Source organism: Doryrhamphus excisus, linkage group LG10 (assembly GCF_037039965.1).
Source record: "Doryrhamphus excisus strain RoL-2023G ecotype Guam linkage group LG10, RoL_Dexc_Guam_v1.1, whole genome shotgun sequence".
NCBI lineage: Eukaryota > Metazoa > Chordata > Actinopteri > Syngnathiformes > Syngnathidae > Doryrhamphus > Doryrhamphus excisus.
This window is the reverse complement of record NC_136366.1, coordinates 10,506,784-10,527,912: the sequence shown is the minus strand read 5'-3', so window position 1 is coordinate 10,527,912 and position 21,129 is coordinate 10,506,784. Positions and strand designations below refer to the sequence as shown.

Sequence of the window (21,129 nt, the reverse complement as noted above, 5' to 3'; positions counted from 1 at the left end):
ACCACGGTGTTGTTGGAGTGTTTGTTTATATTGTTTTATACTTACACCTTTTTAATGGGGACGTCGGCAACTAGTGGCCTGGCATGCATATTACAGCTTTTTCAGTGTTTTTTTCCCACATCCTTTGGCAATATTTCTACATTTTCTAAATGTGTGAGGTGTGAACGTGCTCTCAAGGTACCTTTAGACGTTCATGTTGTAAAAATATGAGTTTTTTTTGTGCAAAAATTTTCAGAACAGATGCCATAATAATCAGTGACTCAACTTAACGTCAGGTTTTTTACATTCAATTGGTCTTTTTCAGTGTTTGGCTCCATCCACACGGAATGGTTTCCATTCTGCTCTTGTGTATATATACGTATGCGTGTAATTATGTGGGGGTGTACTGTGAATAGTGTGTACACAATACATCTGTGTACATTTAACAAGTGCAATACTTTAGCACTCAAGTACTTTGCCTCCCCAAACTCATGGTTTTCGGTCAAGTGTACACGGTTTTAAGCCAAAATTGGCATTTTTATCCGCCCAAATTCAACAATTCCTTTTTACTTTTTAGCCATAAAGAGGCTTGAGGTGTGCTACAGTAATTACGGGATTAAGCTGTGCTGTGAGATGACGTGTCATCACATGAAAGCTGTATTTTTTCCCGCCTTCGCTGCTCATGTGTATAGACTTCACTAACATAGAATGTGAATCAATTTTATTGCATTGGGCCCCAGTGTATTACATGAAGGCGGGATGCTGTATCCAGCAATATTTCACCTTGACTGGGTTCTGTGTACAAGGCACAGGGACGCTGTAAGTGTGAGATGGATGTCTAAACGCCAGACCTACTGTTGGGGCATTGAGTTCTGTGTGAAAGGGGCTATCGATGTGAGGATGTGAGTGTGGTTGGTGAAAGTGTCGACCCAGTGAAGGTCCCCCGAAGCAGTTCCACGGACTTCCCGAGCAGAACTCGTGTTTACTGCGCAAGCTGGTGCCGTGTTTGCGGCCTTTTGTGGCCGCTCATCTGTGCTCTCGGGCTCTTTGCCAGCAGCGCCGGGTTCATTGCGAGCGGATCACTTACAGCAGACTGACACCCAGACTTCAACCCACACACCTCACAGCGCTGAGGCCCCCATCATCCCCATCGCCCCCCCCACGCCTCCGTCTCCGTGCCAGCATGGCGAGAGACTCCTGTTGTTTTCCCAGGAAGGAGGAGGAAAGCACCTCGGAGTGCTTCACGAACCCCCCGGGGATCACTTTGGCTTCACAGGTCAGCGCTAGTGAGCGTGGACGCTCCCTGGACGGGCGCTGCCGACCCGCTTGTCTGCAGCCGAGCCACGGCAGAATTTACTTCCCCGCTAAACGAAAACACATGCAAATGGCTTTAGTGCACAAAAGTGATGGAAAGCGGAAGCAAGGCATCATTATTTTCTTAAGCATCCTCACCTCTCTTATTAGGCCATCTTAACCTCGCCAGTTTTGCATCAAGGGCATGCTCAGATGAGAACCACCCCCCACCACCATCCTCCCCCATCCCTCTGGAATGGAATTAGACTAAAATTACAGCATGAGGTCATGGCGTTCTGGCAATGAAGTCAACAAGAAAAAGGAGCAAAACAGAACTTGCAGCCTTTGAAGAGGCCGTCTGGGTGTAGAAATAATATATTGACTTAAGTACGTCGGAAACCTCAGAATGGGGCGAGCGGTCCCGCTTTATGGAAGCAAAGCTGGCCGCGGCACCTTTGCATGGTCATCTTTTAATTGTCCTGTAGCGGCATCATGTTCCGATGAAGCCAACAGAAGTGAAAGGACAGGAAACGGCTCTTCACATGAAAGAGAACCTCCTAAAACTGGACCACACAAGATCTGGACCTGGGCCGCCACATCCGTACCGAGGTTCCCTGTTGGCGCGCCAACATCCAGAAGTCTCAAGCGTCTTTTATGCCAAAGTCACTGATCAGATCATAAAACTCTTACTCATTTTTAGCTTCTCTTGAGAGGCCTTCAAATGGTCTCTTTTACAGTTCTGGGTTTCGGGCAGGCTTTGCGATGCATCTAAAAATGCAGCAAACAGCTCTGGCAACTATCAGACGCATGTTTGATTAGTTTGGTTTTCCTCAGCGAATAAGCTAACCTAGCATGACGTTGCTGTTAAAATGTGAGCAATTCAGGAACATTATTAGAGCCCTCTAGACATGAACTAACAACCCTATGGTCACATTTACATTCATAATACTGGATATAGTAGACATAATAAGAGAAAATAAGCCATTTAAGATGGTGCGTGTTGCTGTAAATGAAGTGTGGCAGACAGGGAGTGACGTTCAGAGTTTTAGCTTGGCGGAGGTTACAGCTGCAACAGTAGCCTGTGTTGGTAGGGATCATTGTGCCTGTTGTGAGATCATTCAGACCTGCAATAAAGCGATCAAGTCTGGTGCTTGTGGTATATGTGTAGCGTATGTGTAGCGTACGTGCAGCGTATGTGTAGCGTACATGTAGCGTACATGTAGCGTACATGTAGCGTATGCGTAGCGTATATGTGCGCTGTGAGGGTATGTGTAGCGTACGTGTAGCATATGCGTTGCGTGCGCTGTGAGGGTATGCGTAGCATACGTGTAGCGGATGTGTAGCGTATGCGCAGTGTATGCGTTGCGTAGCGTACATGTGCGCTGTGAGGGTATGTGTAGCGTACGTGTAGCATATGCGTTGCGTAGCGTATGGGTGCGCTGTGAGGGTATGCGTAGCGTATGTGTAATGTGTGCATAGCGTACATGTGCGCTGTGAGGGTATGTGTAGCTTACGCGTAGCGTATGTGTAGCGTATGTGTAGCATATGCGTAGCATATGCGTAGCATATGCGTTGCGTAGTGTACGCGTGCGCTGTGAGGGTATGTGTGGCGTATGTGTAGCGTATACGTTGCGTAGCATACATGTGCGCTGTGAGGGTATGTGTGGCGTACGTGTAGCGTATGCATAGCGTATGTGTAGCCTATGCGTTGCGTAGCGTATATGTGCGCTGTGAGGGTATGTGTAGCGTACGTGTCGCGTATGCGTTGCGTAGCGTATGAGGGTACGCGGGGGTGTAAAAGCCACTTTGAGCTGCAGCGTACGAGAGGGCAAATGGAAGCATGAGAGCGGCTCTCTAAAGTCACAGATAAAACACACAGAGCCCTTGTGATCTGTAAACACGACAAGATGGCAGCTCTTTCACGCTAAAGCAGCTGATCTGAGTGCAACCCCCCCCCCCCCACCCCCAGTTCAGCAGCGTGTTTGCAGTGGGATTGTATCCGATTACTACGCCAATGGAGCCGCTCGCTGTCGGCGGGCTTGGCCACCCTGAAGCGTTTTGGGGGAGCTAGGGTACTTTGATAGGGGCCCATGAAAATGTTGTGACGGGGAACAGGAAGTGCCCCCTGCCTGGGGAGGAAGTATCAAATTAAAGTCCACTGTGTCACTGAGACACTTAAATAGAAGTTCCACTGCAAAAGGGAAAGAAATATGTGTGGATTGGGAATGATGGGCAAAATTCCCCCCAAGAGTGCAGTTCCCCTTAAAGTGTAAAAAGAAGTGAGCCACTGTGCCGTCTAAAGAAGTGCTAAAAGTGTTTGACCCTTGACTAATTCTGAGTCATTTTATGTCATTCACGTAGCAATGTACCCCGAAACGTGGAGAGTGTTGGGAACGTTGGGAACGTTGGGAGCGTTGGGAACATTGGCGGCATAGAAGTGAAAGTGTGCTGCTAATGGTTCCCAAAAAGGTGACATAACACAGAGTGTTGTGGTTGAAATTTCACGCCAGAAATCCGACTCTTTTTCTTGTTTATTCCTTCTTTTGGATGCGAGGCTCCCCGGTGCTGTTGTGTTTGGACGCGGGGGGGGGTTCTCAGAGGAAAGGTCTGCCTTGTGTCAGCCGCTGGTGTAGATTACCTGCGGGTGGCGCCGTGACCAAGCTCAAGTGTTTACGAACGAGAGGCGTTGTTGCGTGTAACTCATCAAGCCCGGCTTCCACTTTGTCGTGATGCTCACCTACAAGTGTCGCCGCCGGCGGGACTTTCCTATAGCGCCCCATTTTGCTGCTTATTTATTGTTGTAAGCCGAGTCGGAGTCGTAACCTCTGCACCGGGCTCCGAGTGGGCCGGCATAATAAATTGGGCAGCAACAAATGGTTTGTTTCAAGCAGGCTGTTATTTTATCATCACACTGTGCACAAGCGTGATGGATAAGCTACAGGCCTGGCTTGTTTGCATGAGCGGATAGCATGCCAAAGCAAACACGTGCGTGGCTAAAAAAGTGAAAAATGCAGCGCGAGGCAGCAACATAATTCTGCCGCAGATCCGGGATCTGCAAGTTCACACCGGGGTGAGACAGGCAAAGACGGGAGGACGCATAAAAATAAGACTCAAGATGCTTCGGGCTAAACAAACGACGTTGTGATGACGTGTTAGCGAGCGCGGCGTGAGGTGGCGCTAACATGGCTCCTTAGCCACCCGCCCTTGTGCGCACCATCAAGTCAACAGTGGGCGCTGCTGCTGTAATAGCTAACAAAACCTAATTCTCTTTGTGTTCTCTTCTTTAGCCAGCACCCTGACTTTTGGTGTCAAACCTGAGATGTGAACATTTGGACTCTTTTTGATGAGGTGAAGACCCGTCTAACTGATAGGGGATCTTGCGAGATTAAATCCTGACAAGATTTCTCATTGAGAATAAGAATGTCTCGGATGCTCGGCCTGCGACAATAACTAATTAATTAATCATAAATGAAAACGATTTTGCCCATTTTGCCGGCCTTATTATATTGGCATCTCCATGTGTGGGCTTTCCTCTTCTGTCACCTCCAAACAAGCAGCAAAAGATTTCACTCCGTTTATGGAAAGCAGGACGTGAACAAATGTAAGTTACTGATTGTAAAAGTACCAGATGGAGGGGTAGGATTTAATAAGCTTTGCTTCTTCCTACTCCTTTTGGACGTGTGGAACTGGGAAATGATTATAGGATGCACTCAATTGTAATCTATTCCATACCAAAATAAAAATAAAATTAAAAAAAAAAAAAAAATTTTAAATTATTTTAAAAAACTTAAATTATATTAGGAAAGCAGGAAGTGAACAAATGTAACAGTTACTGATTGTAAAAGTACCAGATGGAGGGGTAGGATTTAATAAGCTTTGCTTCTTCCTACTCCTTTTGGACATGTGGAACTGGGAACTGATTATGGGATGCACTCAATTGTAATCTGATGCATGTTCAAATGAAATAAAACCATTACCATTACCATATCTTGCCGCATTTAGTCGATTGAACAACGGCATGAACGGCATGAGCCATTTTGTCAGTCATACAGTCTCTAGTCTCGGTGGGTGGAGGCCCAGCTAAAGGTTCCGTTGAAGTGAAGTTTATATGATTGTTGCTAAAGTGCAACACGCGCACCACCTTCCTGTTTTGCCATGAGTTATTTCTTCAGTGTTTCTCACCTTTGTCATCAAAATGCTGCCACCTGCAACTTTCTTTGGCTCCTTCATTTATGAGGTCATGATCAACTTAAAAAAAAGCAGAGAATATAAAAATGTATTTGGTTACAGTAAATACTGGAAGAGATGAATGATGCTAACCAAAGTTCCTCTGTAGCAAAGCAAAACAAACTCAGGTTAGCATTTGCAATCAATGAAATAAATATGACTATGATATCTCTCCTTGCTTTTGTCTTTTCAACTAACTAGCCAGCTAACTAACTAGCTACCTAACTAACTAACTAACTAACTAACTACCAGAGGCGGGAGTCAGTGGGAGTCTCAAGTCTTGTGAGTCCAAGTCAAGTCTTGACAAAAAAACTATGCTTGATCACATAAAAACATATGAACACGGCAAAGTGGCATCCTTGGATTTGTCACCCTGTGGCCCCCGGCTGGAGAAAGCTTGGCCACCCGGGCTGTCGGACGTGAGGAAAGACAGACGGACGTAAGAGGAAGAAAGTGAAAGACGTGGAGTGCAGCAGTGACGGTAAAAGAGGCGTGAAAGCGTTTAATGAGCTTGTTGGCTTGCAAAGTGGACTGTTGAAAGGGAAAAGATGGAGGAGCTTTTCAAACTCTTTTTTTTTTGTCTGTTTTACTTTCATAGCCTGGTTTTCTCTTCTCTCCTCGGTTTTCTGTCTTTTCTTTCTTCACTCGGGCCGTCTTTTGTGAACCTGCCACGCTTTGTCTCTCCTTGAAAAGACATCAAGTGAAAACGCTTTCATCAACTTTCCAATGCATCATGTGACCACACAGACAACATAAAGTAAAAGCAGACTTTTACTGTACCTCTAAAATACATACTGTACATCAACCTCTATGATTATTTCATTTCATTGTCATTGGAGTGATGTAAATCATGTATTTTTGGTCATACACAATCTAAATAATATATTTCATGTCACATACAATGTGAATAATATAGTTCATGTCACGAAGCACAATGTAAATAATTGACTATTGAATGTCACATTTGTGGTAGTTGAGTCATTCTATTATACTTATTCATTATGAGTGTAAAATACAACTATTACTTTCATTTTTCTGCCTGTTATGAATTCCAAAGTGTTTTTTACCGCCATATTTCTTACACTGAAAGGAAATATTATACTTTAATTGTATTCATTTAATTCCATTTTCATATCAAATCAGTTATAAATTGAAGCTCTGCATCAATATGTATAAAAAGTATATTTTTTAATGGAGGGGGAAATCCCATTTCCCATTTGGATGGTGAAGATAAAAACAAGGGAAAAAAATCCCCAAACTCTTGTTGAGGAGCCAAACCCTTGAGTGTCATAAAAATGCAAAAAAATGATGAATGGCGAAGGAAAGGGAAGGAAAAAGTAAAAGTCCTCTGTGGCTTCTCGTCGTCTCAAAAGAGTCTCCGAGTGTTGCGTGTTATCCCCTCTCCACCCGCCCTTTGACCCGGGTGGGATCAACTGCTCAGCAAGCGTCAGTCATGCTCCTGCGGGCTGATAGCCACATGATCTGGGCTGCTACTTCTACTGCTACCATTCACATGTTACATTTCATCCAACTTTTTACACAAATTGAAATTGTGACAAATATATATATTTATTATATGCCCATCACAGATAATATTGGATAAATATTTTATATGTTATTCATATGAACATTTCCTCATTTATACTGATTTTTTCTAAATATTTTTATTTTGTAGTGGTGTATATAAATCTATTTGTAGTGTTTCATTTTATACATAGTTTGTATTTTCTTATATAATATGTAGTATTGTCTGTATAACACAGCACTGCAATAGCTCCTATACGGGTCTCTGTTGTCTTTCTATATATAAATATATACAGTCATGGAAAAAAAATATTAATATCGGTTTCTTGTTCATTTTAATGCCTGGTACAACTATGGTACAGTTAGTTGGACACATACATATAACCATGACAACAAAATAGAGTACAATATTATATACAAAGTTATTGTTATTCATGTAAGAACATAAGTCATTTTGGAAAAATCAAGAAAACCATGGAAGTTGCTAGATATAATCTCTTGAATGAAAGTCTTATGAACTATTTATGTTATCATTATTATATCTGTCCAAACAAATGTACCTTTAGTTGTATCAGGCATTAAAGGGAAGAAATACAGGGAAGAAGTAAAGGTGGTTTAATCATTTTACCCATCCATCCATTTTCTATGCCGCTTATCCTCATTAGGGTGGCAGTGGTATGCTGGAGCCTATCCCAGCTGGCTTTGGGCGAGAGACAGGGTACACCCTCAATCGCAGTATAAATATAAATACTATATAAAAATATTAATATTTTTTTGCACAGCAGTATACTATTTAATATATAAAACAGCACCACAAGCATAATAATAATGTAATTAAACCAGGTGTACAGTGTTTATATTAGTTTTTCTATTATTTTATTTGATATTATTGTATATATTTGATTACCTTTTGCTACTTTTAATACTAGGAAAAGTACCTTTTAATGGCATTTTTGTATGTATTTTTCCTGCACTACAAACTTCACAAACAACAGTAACATTGAGTACATGGTCTGTATTATTTTATTGTTTGTAATATTTGTAAAAATTATTAGCTTATTTAACTCCAGGTGACGGGTTGTATAATATTTGATATATACTACAGTACCACAATACCTTACACAGGTTTCTGTCGCACCATGTGTACTATCTTTATTTCATTGTTTTTTAAAATGATGAGTACTACTTTTCAACACTTCAAAAAGTACTTTTTAGTAGCATTTTTGTAGGATTTTTTTTAACGACAAACAACAGTAAAGTTGAATGAATGTAGCATGTAGCATTTCACTGTTTCTATTTTTTTGGATTACGTACACCACAAGTATTTGGATTAGGTTGCATGGTTGTGTTGTTGTGTCTTTTTTATGATTTGGATTATTTTGTATTTTATTTTTTCATCATGCATTTCAATTCAATTCATGCAACTTCAGCAGTACTTTTTTCACGGATATTTGGTGTGTACTACCTATGCTGGACTTGTACTTTTTGTACTGTTTTAGAGCTGATGTTTAACCTAAACCAAAGTGTTTGCCATCGACCATATTTTTTATGAAATGAAAAATGTAATTATTGTTATAAGCGGAACTGTTAATAGGTGCTCCTTTTACGACTCTGTGTGTGTGTGTGTATGTGTGTGTGTGTGTGTGTGTGTGAGAGAGAGTGTGTCATAACTGTCACACGTTTTGTTGTATTTTGATTGCATCTTCCTCCTTCCTTTTGTGTGTGTGTGTTTTTGTTTGTCAACACGTCACGCTGACCTCCTCCCACGTAGCGTGTGACATCATCACGCAATGCGTGTCCTCTCTTGGCCCAGTGAACTCGCTGCGAGCGATGCACCGATTTAGCTGCTATCTACGATACACACTTTGGCTGGGGAGTGTGGCCTTGTGGGACCGGGGGTGTGGGGTGGGGTGGAGTGGGGGGGTGCAGACAGTCACGGAAGCTTGCATAAACACCTTTGCACAAACGCTGCACGTGACACATACGCTATTGCACTTACAACAAAAAATAATAAAAATCATTACAAAAAATCCATCCGTGGTTTGTGTGCAAATGATACTTGTTATTAAATGAGAGCAAGAATATTGCGTGAGGAGTGTGCACATCACATGATGCACCTGAGCGTGAGATGGGGTCACACGCACCCACCACTGCGCATGCCCCCCCACCCTTCCTCAATGTGTGTGACATTCGTTCATAACAAATGTAAATAAAAATAGCTTTAGATTAGCAGCTACACAATTACTACTAATAATCATAATACTAATGTGTGGAATATAATAATATCAGGCCACCATTACTGGATATCTAACATGCAGTACATCACTTTAAATGTAGCCTTAAAAACTAAAATCAGCAGCTGGAATATTACGAATAATGCTCATAATAAATATATACAAATATCAATTAGAGCACCGTTAGATTTGTTCAAAATGTGTGACATCACTTTAATAATTCCCTTTTATGTTGCAGAAAGACTTTTTACTGGAAAATTCATGAAAGAAATAAATCTATATCGCGATGGCCCAATACTTTTGCAACTAATGCTTCCTCTGAAACAAAATAGCACACGTCATGTCCGCCATTCTTGGCCAAAAATGTTCACTTTTTATTACTGAAATAAACACACACTGCATATTATAAATGTATGACTTTTTTTTACTCTTTTTGTTTTTTATTACAAAGTTTAAAATCAAAAAAGCTTCCAAATTGTGAGATTTGCCAAACTAATAATAATAATAATAATAAAAAACACGTGTTTGCCACAAATCCATGATTATTTTTGTCAACATGTGATCATTATAAATCCTGAGAGCAGACAAGGTCAACACGTCCTGATTGAAGGTCAAAGAATTAACATAAATATCTTCTCAAGCTGTCCGTCCAATAAACATACAAAAATAATCCTACCTTCGCTTTATTTGTGTCTTTGTGTTTTTCAGTCTCTCTCGCAGCACTTTAACTCACCACCCGGCCGGGGAAGTTCTCCAGAGGGTGTAAAACGGCTCCTGGGTGCTGCTGAGGCCCCAGCGAGGTGGGCAGCACCGGCACGACGACCGGGGAAGTCCTGGAGGGGCTCGGCGAGCCTCCCCCGATGATGCTCTCTATGGAGAAGGGGGACCTCTGGACCGGGGAGCTGGACTTGTTCACACCCTGCAGACCCGAGCCGAGCTGGGGGCAGAACCTGGTCCTGGCTCTGTCCGTGGAGGTGCCGGTGGGCATGATGGAGGGTGCGGGGATGATGGTCCCGGTGTGTCTGGAGTGCTGCTGCTGCTGTTGTTGCTGCTGCTGGAAGGCCAACAGTGCCGAGTGCGTGTGGTAGGACTGCAGCTGGAGGCCGTACCCTCCACAGCCGTAGCCTCCGTAGCCGTACGCGGCAGCCGCCGCCGCCGCAGCCGCCGCCGGGAGGAAGCCGCTATGCTCCCGCAGTAAGTCCTGCGTCTGCTGCCGCTTGAAGCGTTTCCTCCTCCGCAGAAAGCTGCCGTTGTCGAACATGTCCGCCGACTCCGGGTCCAGGGTCCAGTAGTTGCCCTTGCCGGGGTTCCCGGGCTCCCTGGGGATCTTGACGAAGCAGTCGTTGAGGGACAAGTTGTGCCGAATGGAGTTCTGCCAGGCCGGGAACTTCTCCCGGTAGTACGGGAAGCGGTTGCTGATGAAGTCGCAGATCTCGCTGAGGGTGAGTCTCTTCTTGGGGCTCTGCAGGATGGCCATGGTGATTAAGGCGATGTACGAGTAAGGCGGCTTCACCAGGGGGTTCTTGCCCGCTGACGGCTTGTAGGCGTCCCGCCCTGACGCGGAGCTGTCCAGGCACGGAGGAGGATGAGGTGGAGGTGGAGTGTGCGGAGGAGGAGAGCCGCCCTGCACGAGGATGCCGTCCGAGTAGGAGCGTCCGTGCTCGGCCTCCCCTCCCTCGCCCACCACGTCGATGTCGGTCTCTTCCGAGAGGATGGAGGCATCCGACATCTCTGAGCTCAGAGTCATGGCTCTCACGCCCGCCTGGGTCCACCGAGGCCGGATGAGGAAGAGCCGCCGTGACCCCCTCCCTCGACAAAACTCATGTGACGAGGAGGAGGAAGGAGAAGGTGAGTGACGGGGGACTCGAATGGGAGACGAGAGCCTGTCTGTCCCGCTATGTCCATATGCTTCCAGGTGGCTCGGCGTCCGGGGACTAGCCGGGCCGAGCAGGGAGACGCTGAACGCCGCAGTGGGGCCCGAGGTGAATCCGGGAGGGGGCGGACCATCCGGGCCTGTTTATACGGCCGGCTTGGTCACGTGACCCCGGGACGTCACACTAGCCAATGGGAAGACAGAGAAAGAATAACAAAGTGAGTTTTTTTTATTTACATCTTATTATGTAAAATAAAATAAGTAGATGTTAGTCATGCAGGCCAAAAGGCTATTTATGTGAGATGTGTTTCAAATAAGCCGTCAGACAAAACATGTTTATTAATAGCATATTCAATAGTAACATATTAGTATAGAGATGATTGTGATCCCAAGTATCCCACGCAACAAAAATAATGAAAATAAAAACTATTAGCTGCAGGTAAATAACCTTTGCATGAATGTTGGTTTGTAAAGAGGATCCAATGTTGTGTCGTGGAGTGTTTGCGTGATGTGCTGCTTATCAACATGATCCGCCAGCCATTTGTAACGGAAAAGAGTCAGCTGTTAACTCCAATCAGTCACCGGTCACGCAGAGCATGCAAGACCCACATTTCACCGCCTGTGTCGTGCGTGGAAACATTTTTCTATGAATGACATTTTACAGCTTGTGTGTGTGTGTGCGCCCAATCACACGCTTCTTTTGCTCTAACCAAACAAACAAAAAAAAGCAACATTCTCCCTCCTTCTTCCCCTCAGGGTCTCCTATTAATATCCTATTAATAACATCAAAATGTGTTTTTTTAAGGCTGTGAATTCAAGTAATGCAGTGTATGATTAGGAATAATATACAAATAAATGTCTTTGCGAATTCAAACATATGATGTTATTATGGCAAAATGGCATCAGAAGGTTAGATGCAGTATGCTAGTTTATTTCTGTGGTTATAAGAATAATAATTGTCTTTTTTCTCCCTTCATTTTGTCAGAGGGTATTGCTCTAATTGTTAGAAACACCCATTTAAAAACTATTTGATTAAGACATCACATTTTGTTGAGTTGACAAAATAACACAAATATTGTAGTATATTCGTAATGTTATTTATTTGGGGGCAGAACGTTTTCTCCGCATTTATGTGCAAAAACGAACATCATAAAAGCAGTCATATAGCGATTTATTGGGACACTTTGTGCTCGGATTTTAAAAGTAGAGTGTGTGTGTGTGTGAGAGTGTGTTTGCAGATGTTTTCTTTCTTCCAGCGCCACCTGGTGGCGATCATTTCCTCACTGCCACATTTTTATTAAAGTATAAAAGATGTCCCAACTTGCATGCAGGTAATCATGAAGTCAACTATAAACAGTACTATCATGATAGGGAATACACATGTGTCATTTACACATAGTTGGCTTATTTTGCCTTTGGACAAAAAGGCAAACAAATGAAACAAAAAAAACTAATCTATGCGGGGAAAAAATGACAATAACCACCCTATACATTTTACTGTGGCACTGAACAGTGTTTATGTAGGATTAGTAGGCCTATAAAAACAGTTAAGTGGATGAAGCGTCTGTTCTTATATTGTTTTAAATGTAGTATTCAAGTTTAATCATATATTTTAGTATTATACATGCATTCAAAGTCAGTGAGTAAATCCACTTTTAACCACAACACAATATACAATCCCAGCCTCGGTATCAAACCTGATACATATATATATACTATATATATATATATATATGAAGACTTAATGAATAAAAATGCAATTCTCAAGCACATTTTAACACATTTGGTGTTGCAGCCAAAGGAACTGAATGTTGCCAGGGTCTGTGGAACATGTGATTTATAGTGTGTATCACATGCACACACACACACACACACACAGCATTTCTCTGCAGACTCTAAACTGAAGGAAATGCATGCAGTATGAGAGAAATTGTCCCTTAAACTGAGGACTTTCTTACATTGCATGTAAGAAATGTGCTCAGCTTTTACAATAAAACCTGAAAGAAACCAGAGATGCATGATGTCCTTCTGCTTCTGAAGACAGATATGGTATACCGATCATTTTTTCATTTACACATGACATGACTATATTCTATATTATCGACTATAGTCGAGCACATCACTACTATCAGAAGAGCCACAGTATAGAGTGGGAAGAACCCCTTACTGTCACCCAACAAGGTGCACTGTATTCAGGCACACACTCCGAGCAGCTGGTGCGACTCCATGGATGTCTCTGGCAAACCTTTTGCACATTTCAAATGCTGCAACGCTGGTGTTTCAGGCGGCTCATATACGTTGTTTTTTGTGTATTGGATGCTTTTTCCCCACCCCCTCATTGTGGAGCATTTGGAAATGTCTTCCCTGGAAAGTCCATTTTTGTTTAGCAGGTCAGGTCTGGGGATGACACCAGTTTTTTTAATGATTGATTAATGAAGCTATTTTGTATATATATGTCTGATAAGTATAAAATTAGTTACATTTGTTATAAAATTAGTACACATAAATACTCATAATACTGTACAGCATTTGTGACCAGTGTTAAAACTAAAGAAAGTGTCATTTTAAAACTGTCTCCTTGTGCATATTTATTATTACGTCAAATGTTTCCACAAAACACAATAATTAAAAATGAACTTAATACAAACTATTATGGTGGACTGCATGCCCACCATGAAAATGAATGAATTAAAGTATTAACGGTGAACCTCGTTGCCTGCAAAGCTAAACGCAGGGCAAACATACCTCTTGAACACCCTCTTTTTCCGCCAACATCATTTCCGTCTTCCTCTCCGGCCTCCATCTTGCTTCCCGCATGTGTCTGCTGTTAGTTTGCAGGTCAGTGTGGAGCCTTAAATACCCTTTTGGCCGCGTTGTTTGCGCCCGCTCGGACGGCAAGAGGTAACCCAGAAGTCGCCCCCCTGTCCTCCAGATTTGGCAAAGCCGCCGGAAGCTTCGGTCTTTCTTCGTGCTCACGTTTATGTCTCCGTGCTAATCATGCTGGGGAACGGTAGCCGACAAGTTGACGCTCACGTAGCGAAACCAAACGTTCTTCCTCGTCGTCTTGCTGTCAGGACCCTTTAGATGGGCCTTTAACCTCCCCGACAGCCGTAGCTTAATTGTTCGTCATTTTTCAAAACACAACAGCGTGAAAGTATTGGGCTATTTCCATTGTAGCTGCTAGGTTAGCTTCCAAGCTAACAGCACTTTATTAACATGGTAGCTTATTAGAAACGGAAGTGAGTGATTTTGTGATGTCTTATTGCATCCATAGAGATGGAGGGAATGTAGAAAGATAGAAAGATGACTTTAAGTCAGGCTTGGTGAAGGTATATGGCATATGATGACGTCACGTGGTATTTGATGGCCAATTATTATTTTTTTGGTGGTGATAAGCTTTAAGTAGACTCACTGGCCTCAACATTAGGTACACCTCCACTCCAATGTGATGCATTGACGTTGCAATTGGATGGAATTCCTTTAGATTGTACAAGTGTGTCTAAACTTGTGGTATATCACATGTACAACCTGACGTCCATTCTTTTTGTTTCTAGATGAAAGAAACAACTATGAACCAAGAAAAATTAGCTAAACTGCAGGCGCAAGTCCGCATTGGTGGAAAGGTAAGACAAAATGCAATATTAGTCTTAATTTTAATAGCGGACATCATGTCAAGTTGTTAGTCTAGGTTTGGCCTCAATAAGTCGGACTTTAGAAGATCCTCAAGGGGATAAACCGATGTTTCCAAGACACTAACATGGTGTATATTGGCAGGGTATTTGTGCATCCAAACATGCACTAGTACCTTGGTAATTTTCCCACAGAAAATAACATTAATCCATTCAAGAGACCCAAAAGTGTTGACACAAAACACATTTTATAGACTATGATGAAAGTTTTCCATGCAGAAAAAGTGACAGAACATTTAACATCACTTACCTAGTTTTGTTGGGGGAATAACACCCACAAAACCATCAGTTAACAAAATAAACAAGTATTTTGCAGATCAACACATTCACTGCCAGCCATTCAGTCATTTATTTTCTATTGCGTATCCTCACGAGGGTCACGGGGTGCTGGAGCCTATCCCAGCTGTCTTCTGGCCGCCAGCCAATCACAGGGCACATACTACATAATCATTGAAACTATGTGAAGAAACTTTACACTCGCCTCTTTCATCAGAAAAAAATGTTTCTAGGCTTTTTGGGGATATAAATGGGCAGAATAATTTAGGGTGGTTTCAGCGAAGAAGAAGCAAATTCAAGCAGAAAGGTGACTGACATCCATATTTTTTTTTAGTGACACCTCAAACATCTCGAACCCTTTATATATCTGTTGATTGCCCTAAAATGGCGACCACAGTCCGCAATGTGAGATCATGTGCAAGTATCATAAGATGTTCTTGGGGGCATGATCCAAGATTCTAAGATGGCCGTGTAAACAAAGCAGACTTTATTTAGAATACTTAAAAAAAACACATGGGGATTTTAACCCCAAATTTGGGATGTTGGCAAAAAATGCGCTAACCAGGGCGGATGTTAACTGAGGTACCACTGTATTTCTTTGTGGTTTGAGATGAGAAAACCTAGCATTTGCACACAATATCTGGGTCGTATAAAAACTCACCAGAAGGCTGTCATGTGCTTGCCACAGCTACAGGTGGCGCTACAAGGCAACAGTCTGTTTGGACAGAGGCCTCCAAATTTTAAAAGAAGTCATGAAGAGTTTGTGTGGTGTGTTGCAGGGTAGCGCCCGGCGAAAGAAGAAGGTGGTCCACAGGACAGCGACGGCGGACGACAAGAAGCTGCAGTTCTCTCTGAAAAAACTGGGCGTGAACAACATCTCCGGCATTGAGGAGGTACGTCCCCGCATGGCCGGTGCTGATGTCATCATGTAACGGCCCACGCTGCCGTGTATGTGTGCAGGTGAACATGTTCACCAACCAAGGCACGGTGGTCCACTTCAACAACCCCAAAGTTCAGGCATCACTGGCTGCCAACACCTTCACCATCACAGGACACGCTGAGACAAAGCAGCTCACTGAGATGCTGCCTGGAATCCTCAACCAGCTGGGAGCAGACAGCCTGACCAGCCTGAGGAGGCTGGCTGAGGCCTTGCCCAAACAAGGTCAGTCTGGCACTTGTACGTTATTTTGGACCACAAAAGTGCATTAGAAGTGGCTTGAAAAACACAAAAAACGACATACTAACCCCTTACGTTTTTTTTAAAAATCACAAAATTTAAAACTGGCATTTTATTCCCTTTTTGGATGCTTCTGAAAAAAATGTCATACTAGCCCCTTATGTTTTTGGTCAAAAATCACCGCCCTCAAACGCCGCAAATATAATACATGTACATATTTGCATGTACATATGTGTATTATATTTTTGTATGTTTGTATTTTTTTTGTCATTCTTATACTTCAGAATTCTTAGTGCAAGAAATATGTGCAATTTGCTCAAAGCTCCTAATAGACATAATTTGTCATCATTTATGGGAGTAATGTTGGAACGGTGATGAAGCCAGGGACAACTAATGGATTCAAACTCTAAAAATGTGTTTGTTTTTTTAGCCACAGATGGAAAAGCGCCAATTGCTGCAGTCGAAGAAGAAGACGACGAAGTTCCAGGTGAGATCTTCTGTTTCTCTTCAAAGAACCACCGCATCGCCCAATAGACCTCCACCAAGCGTGCCTGTTGCCACATTGAGTGGAGCAGTTCCACAGGAAGTCATTGACACCTCTTCTATGTTGTCTTTCAGATCTGGTGGAGAACTTTGACGAGGCGTCCAAGGATGAGGCCAACTAACAAGACCAAGCCTGGAACTCTCTAGAGCTTCGCAGCTTGAGATCTGTGTGGGATCTGTTCAACCTTCCAGAAGACGACGCGTCTAGTTAGGATCCTTTTTTGCCTCTTTCTTTAGCGGACTCTCCCAATGCTCATCGTGGTCCAGCCCCAGCTGAACAATTGTCAAATGTTTTAATGGCTCCACTTGACTCAACCGTCACGCTTCTGTGGCCTCATCAATACCAGCGTGTCTGGAATTAAAGTGTAGCTACTGTCAAACAACCCTTTGTTCTCCTCACCTTTTTTTGTCCTCCAGCCAAGACACAAGACGGCTTGAAACATTTCCATTTTAATGTTTGCCTGGAAAAACATTCAACAGCCGACATGTGACCCATTTACTTAACTACAGAGAGTACGATGCGTCTTTTTGTCAGAATGTATCACTAATAGTTTCAAGTCAACAATCAGCAGCGCTTTCGCTCTATACTCCAGTCAACATCAGCTTCATAGATGCTAGTTAGCGCATGGGACACTAAACACAACATGTATAGAAAAACACTAGTTGTCATTTAACTTACTCAAATAAATTAAAAAGTACTCAAAGTGCTCCTTCAATCAAACATAAGCAAGTCTTACTTTGAAAAGTAATAACATTAACAAATAAATAATGTCCTATTTGAAAGTAAATGTGTCCAAACCACAATAATAAAAGTGTGCATGCAGAGTGTGGACAAACCACTCTTAGGTAGGGTGGGGGTAGGGTAGGGGGGGCCTCACTCTCTGATGGCCATTAGTAACCTCAGCAGGTGTCCCTCCATCACCTGTTGAACTAAACACACAGCAGCCATCAAAATATATCACGTGCACCTTGGAAGAAAGCTCTTGTATTGTGTTGGACTCAAACATTGGACTTTACGTACCGTTGCGGTGGCCCATGGCCACGGCCATGTCCATGGGGTTAAAGCCCGAGTCGGACTCCACGGTGGGATCAGCGCCACTCTCTGGAGAAAGAAAAGATTTTTACCATGAATTTGGAATGCAAGTATAAAAGTATGAAGGTGGGACGGGTTGCGTTTGTACCCACCGAGCAGCAGCTCCACGCAGCGCACGTGGTTCCCGTGGACTGCGTACAGCAAGGGGGCGCCGCCGTTCTGAAAGCGGCAACATTTCCATCAGGTCACACAGTCCCACGGTTAACCGCGTACAGGGCGTGAATCTCACCCAGTCGTACTCGTTGACGTCCACGCCGCAGTCGATGAGCATCTTGACGATGTCCGTGTACCCTTTACTGCACGCCAGGGACAAAGCGCTCTCCCTGCCTTTGGCCAGGACGTTGGGGTCTGCGCCCTGCAGCGGAGGACGGAGTGTACAAGTCTTCAAATGTACGAAAACATGACCCACTTTATGCTAGGACATTTTATGTTTGTTCCTTACATTCTGGAGGAGAAACTCCACGACAGCAATTTGTCCGTGTGCAGCCGCCCACATCAGAGGAGTGAAACCTTCCTCGTCCTGCAGGTTGATCACCGTTTCTGGATGAAACATGAGGAGACATCATCATTGTAACCATAGTGAACACATACACACTACGCAGTACAAGTAGGATGCACCAGTCCACAAAATAGGATTCCATATTAATAAATGGAATATTTTATCTATTTTATCTATTACTATCTTCTAAAAATGATTTTTAGCATTAGAGCCCTCAAAATATGAAATAATGTTTATATAGTCACCTTTCCACTTACATAAGGCATTACACAAAAATCATGTTATGTCTTTTTTCCATTTTTTTCAACTTGCTTCTAATGCACTTTTCTGGTAAAAAAAAAAACAAACAAAAAAACGGGGGAAACCTCACACACACTCAACATGGGCCTGAGAAACATCCAAAAAGTGCATAAAATGCCAGAGTTTGAGGGCGGTGATTTTTGACAAAAATCCTAAGGGTTTAGTTTTTTTTTTCAGCTTGCACTTTTCTGTGCACTCGTACACTTGTATTACTGTGTATTACTGTGTATGAACTATTTGCCCGAACTTGCCCCATGTAAAATGAAAAGACTGCCATAATGATATCATCTCATTTACAACATACTACCTTACACGTCGTAGTCGTAGTAAGCAGTGATATTTATAAGTTGTGCACCACAATGAAACATTATTGAATAGACACATTTGTGTACTAGTAAAGTGTTTTTAATCTGGAAAAAAAATGTTCAATGGTCAAACAATAATTTGTGAAACAAAGGTGAGAAAAATACACAGAGAAATGGAAGCGCTAGATTTTGTAGCTTGTGCAAAATCAGCACTTGGTATTGGATCTAATGGGTGGTGTTTCATTGTGACCACTTCAAATTGTCACAGCAATGTGATTCACTCACCTGTGCCATCATTTGATTTGCTGCCGCTAATAAAATACTTGTTTAGGAGGCACTGGTTCATCACTTTTTGCTGTTTTCCTTCAGAAATTATTGAAGAATTGAACGATGTTGGCAGGGACGCCATGATAGATGTTTTCCTAGTCAAATGGTCGCTGATTGGTTGATCGCGAACAAGAACGGGTGTGGGTAAAACGCGGACTGTGAACTACGGACCGATTCTGATTGGTCCATTTCAAGATTTGCAAGGTTTGGTTTGCAAATTACCACTGGAATAACGCAGTCTGTGTTTTACCAACACCCAACAAGAACCGCTTTTAAAAAAACCTCTTGGCAGTATGGCATGCCAAAGTGCACTTGCCCCGCGGGAATATCACTGATTTGGATTTACTTGCCCGAATTTTGTTTTAACTTGCCCCGGGCCATCGGTACATCGTTATTGTCGAGCCCTGAAATAATATGTGTTCGTGTTTCACATAAGGATTGGGAATGTTTTTGGGAACACGTTCCAGGTGGCTCCAATATCATCATGACTGATTTTATATGAGGCTGTGATAAAGCCCTCTCTGCAGGCATGTATGATACTGCGTGACAGAGGAGGGCGTGGCACACGTTTAGGACATTAGGCACCCCTGACCAAAACCCACCCTAACAATGTTGTTCAATTCTGAAATAAATCCTAGAGATCGAGTAGTGGCGCACACGTTGTACTAAAAGGAACGTGTGAAGATGTTCCTACCTTGTTCGATCCTGCTGGCCAGGAAGACCATTTCACCTTGAGCTGCCAGCTGATGGATGGATAGAGCTATAGGATACAGATACATGAGTTATCATGAGTTATCGGTGAGAGATATGAATGTGAACGCTGCGGAGAGGTGACCTACAATGAACCAGGAGAGGCGTGGAGGACACCTCGTTGCCGCGGTGCTTGTTGGTGAGGGTGGTGGACTGCTTGATGGGGGAGAAGTGCTTGGTGGTGGATGGAGTGTAAACATGGCGCACTTGGATCCCCGGTGAGGGTGAAGTCTGGATGTTGCACTCAGCTGAAAGACAAAACATCATTACACAAAGGAAGAGCACACTTAGTAAAAAGCCACAGAAGTGGATTCTGGTTTTTACCTTTGAAGAGAACCGACGCTACCTCCAGGTCCGAGTTGACCTGGTCCTGGATGTTCTTGCTGTCCTCCTCGTTGAGCGACTTCACGAACCGGGAGCAGACGTTCATGTCAAAGCGGTTGGGCAGGATGAACTTAATCCCCATAGCAACGTTGGGGTTGCCGGCCTCTTCCGGGTGAACGGGCCCCGACTGCTCCGTCTTGATTGTGCCCAAGTGTGGCAAGACACACAGGCCCTCCATGTCCTCGGGGCCAAGGGGGCAGCCTTCCGAAACCGACCCGGACACACTGTCCATCTTCGGGTCCGTGAGTTGTTCCACCGTGTACCAGTGTCACTATGAAAACCTCTCGCCACCGCTAACAACCAACCTAGCTCAACACGCTAGCTCGACGCCAACATAGCCGGCGTCGCTATGGTCTTATTTACTACAAAGGGTCGGGATGTCCACTTAACAGAACAAACTAATATCTGACCTGCATCGCATAGAATAAAACACTGCAGAGGCACTCACTTACTAGTATTTTCAATTATTTCCCAAACGGCAGACGTTTCTGTTTCTCGCCGACGCCATCTTGATTGTTTGACTTTTCGTTGGTCAAAAGACATCTCGCTAGCAGTCGTAGCGCCACCTGCTGGTAGCAGTTCCCCTCCACTCCAAAAATACTATGTTATTCTTAAAGATCACTGATATTAAAAATATATATATACAACAATATAAA

The 21,129-nt window shown here is 43.3% G+C and overlaps 3 protein-coding genes across 4 annotated transcripts; 1 reads left to right on the top strand and 2 right to left on the bottom strand.

Moving 5' to 3' along the window:
- Positions 1-9,607: 9,607 nt before the first annotated feature.
- foxd1 (forkhead box D1) lies at positions 9,608-11,310 on the bottom strand. Its single transcript, XM_078794066.1, has one exon. It carries the CDS (start codon positions 11,002-11,004, stop codon positions 9,982-9,984), a length of 1,023 nt encoding a protein of 340 aa, XP_078650192.1. The 5' UTR covers positions 11,005-11,310; the 3' UTR covers positions 9,608-9,981.
- A 2,559-nt stretch (positions 11,311-13,869) lies between these two features.
- On the top strand, positions 13,870-17,199 carry btf3 (basic transcription factor 3). Of its 2 annotated transcripts, none has more exons than XM_058063393.2 (6): positions 13,870-13,968; positions 14,685-14,753; positions 15,875-15,988; positions 16,056-16,257; positions 16,703-16,759; positions 16,891-17,199. In XM_058063393.2, exons 2-6 carry the CDS (start codon positions 14,685-14,687, stop codon positions 16,935-16,937), a joined length of 489 nt encoding a protein of 162 aa, XP_057919376.1. In that variant the 5' UTR covers positions 13,870-13,968; the 3' UTR covers positions 16,938-17,199. The 2 variants fall into 2 exon arrangements, with proteins under 2 accessions (XP_057919376.1, XP_057919383.1); XM_058063400.2 differs by having other exon boundaries at positions 13,938-14,031.
- A 65-nt stretch (positions 17,200-17,264) lies between these two features.
- Positions 17,265-21,077, bottom strand: ankra2 (ankyrin repeat, family A (RFXANK-like), 2). The gene is made up of 8 exons (XM_058063369.2): positions 20,414-21,077; positions 20,179-20,337; positions 20,034-20,099; positions 18,351-18,448; positions 18,138-18,263; positions 18,001-18,067; positions 17,837-17,917; positions 17,265-17,745 (listed from the first exon to the last, which is right to left on the bottom strand). Exons 1-8 carry the CDS (start codon positions 20,703-20,705, stop codon positions 17,690-17,692), a joined length of 945 nt encoding a protein of 314 aa, XP_057919352.2. The 5' UTR covers positions 20,706-21,077; the 3' UTR covers positions 17,265-17,689.
- Positions 21,078-21,129: the final 52 nt, after the last annotated feature.

What these genes read in the sequence shown, in the direction of transcription:
- ankra2 (XM_058063369.2), bottom strand. Translation starts at nt 20,705, where the DNA reads ATGGACAGTGTGTCCGGGTCGGTTTCGGAAGGCTGCCCCCTTGGCCCC. An exon ending in TGGAGTTTCTCCTCCAGAAT is followed by an intron (nt 18,264 to 18,350) that starts GTAAGGAACAAA and finishes CCTCCGCTGCAG; the next exon opens with GGCGCAGACCCCAACGTCCT. An exon ending in GGCCATGGGCCACCGCAACG is followed by an intron (nt 17,746 to 17,836) that starts GTACGTAAAGTC and finishes CTGTGTGTTTAG; the next exon opens with TTCAACAGGTGATGGAGGGA.
- btf3 (XM_058063393.2), top strand. Translation starts at nt 14,685, where the DNA reads ATGAAAGAAACAACTATGAACCAAGAAAAATTAGCTAAACTGCAGGCG. An exon ending in ACATCTCCGGCATTGAGGAG is followed by an intron (nt 15,989 to 16,055) that starts GTACGTCCCCGC and finishes GTATGTGTGCAG; the next exon opens with GTGAACATGTTCACCAACCA. An exon ending in AGAAGACGACGAAGTTCCAG is followed by an intron (nt 16,760 to 16,890) that starts GTGAGATCTTCT and finishes GTTGTCTTTCAG; the next exon opens with ATCTGGTGGAGAACTTTGAC.
- foxd1 (XM_078794066.1), bottom strand. Translation starts at nt 11,004, where the DNA reads ATGACTCTGAGCTCAGAGATGTCGGATGCCTCCATCCTCTCGGAAGAG.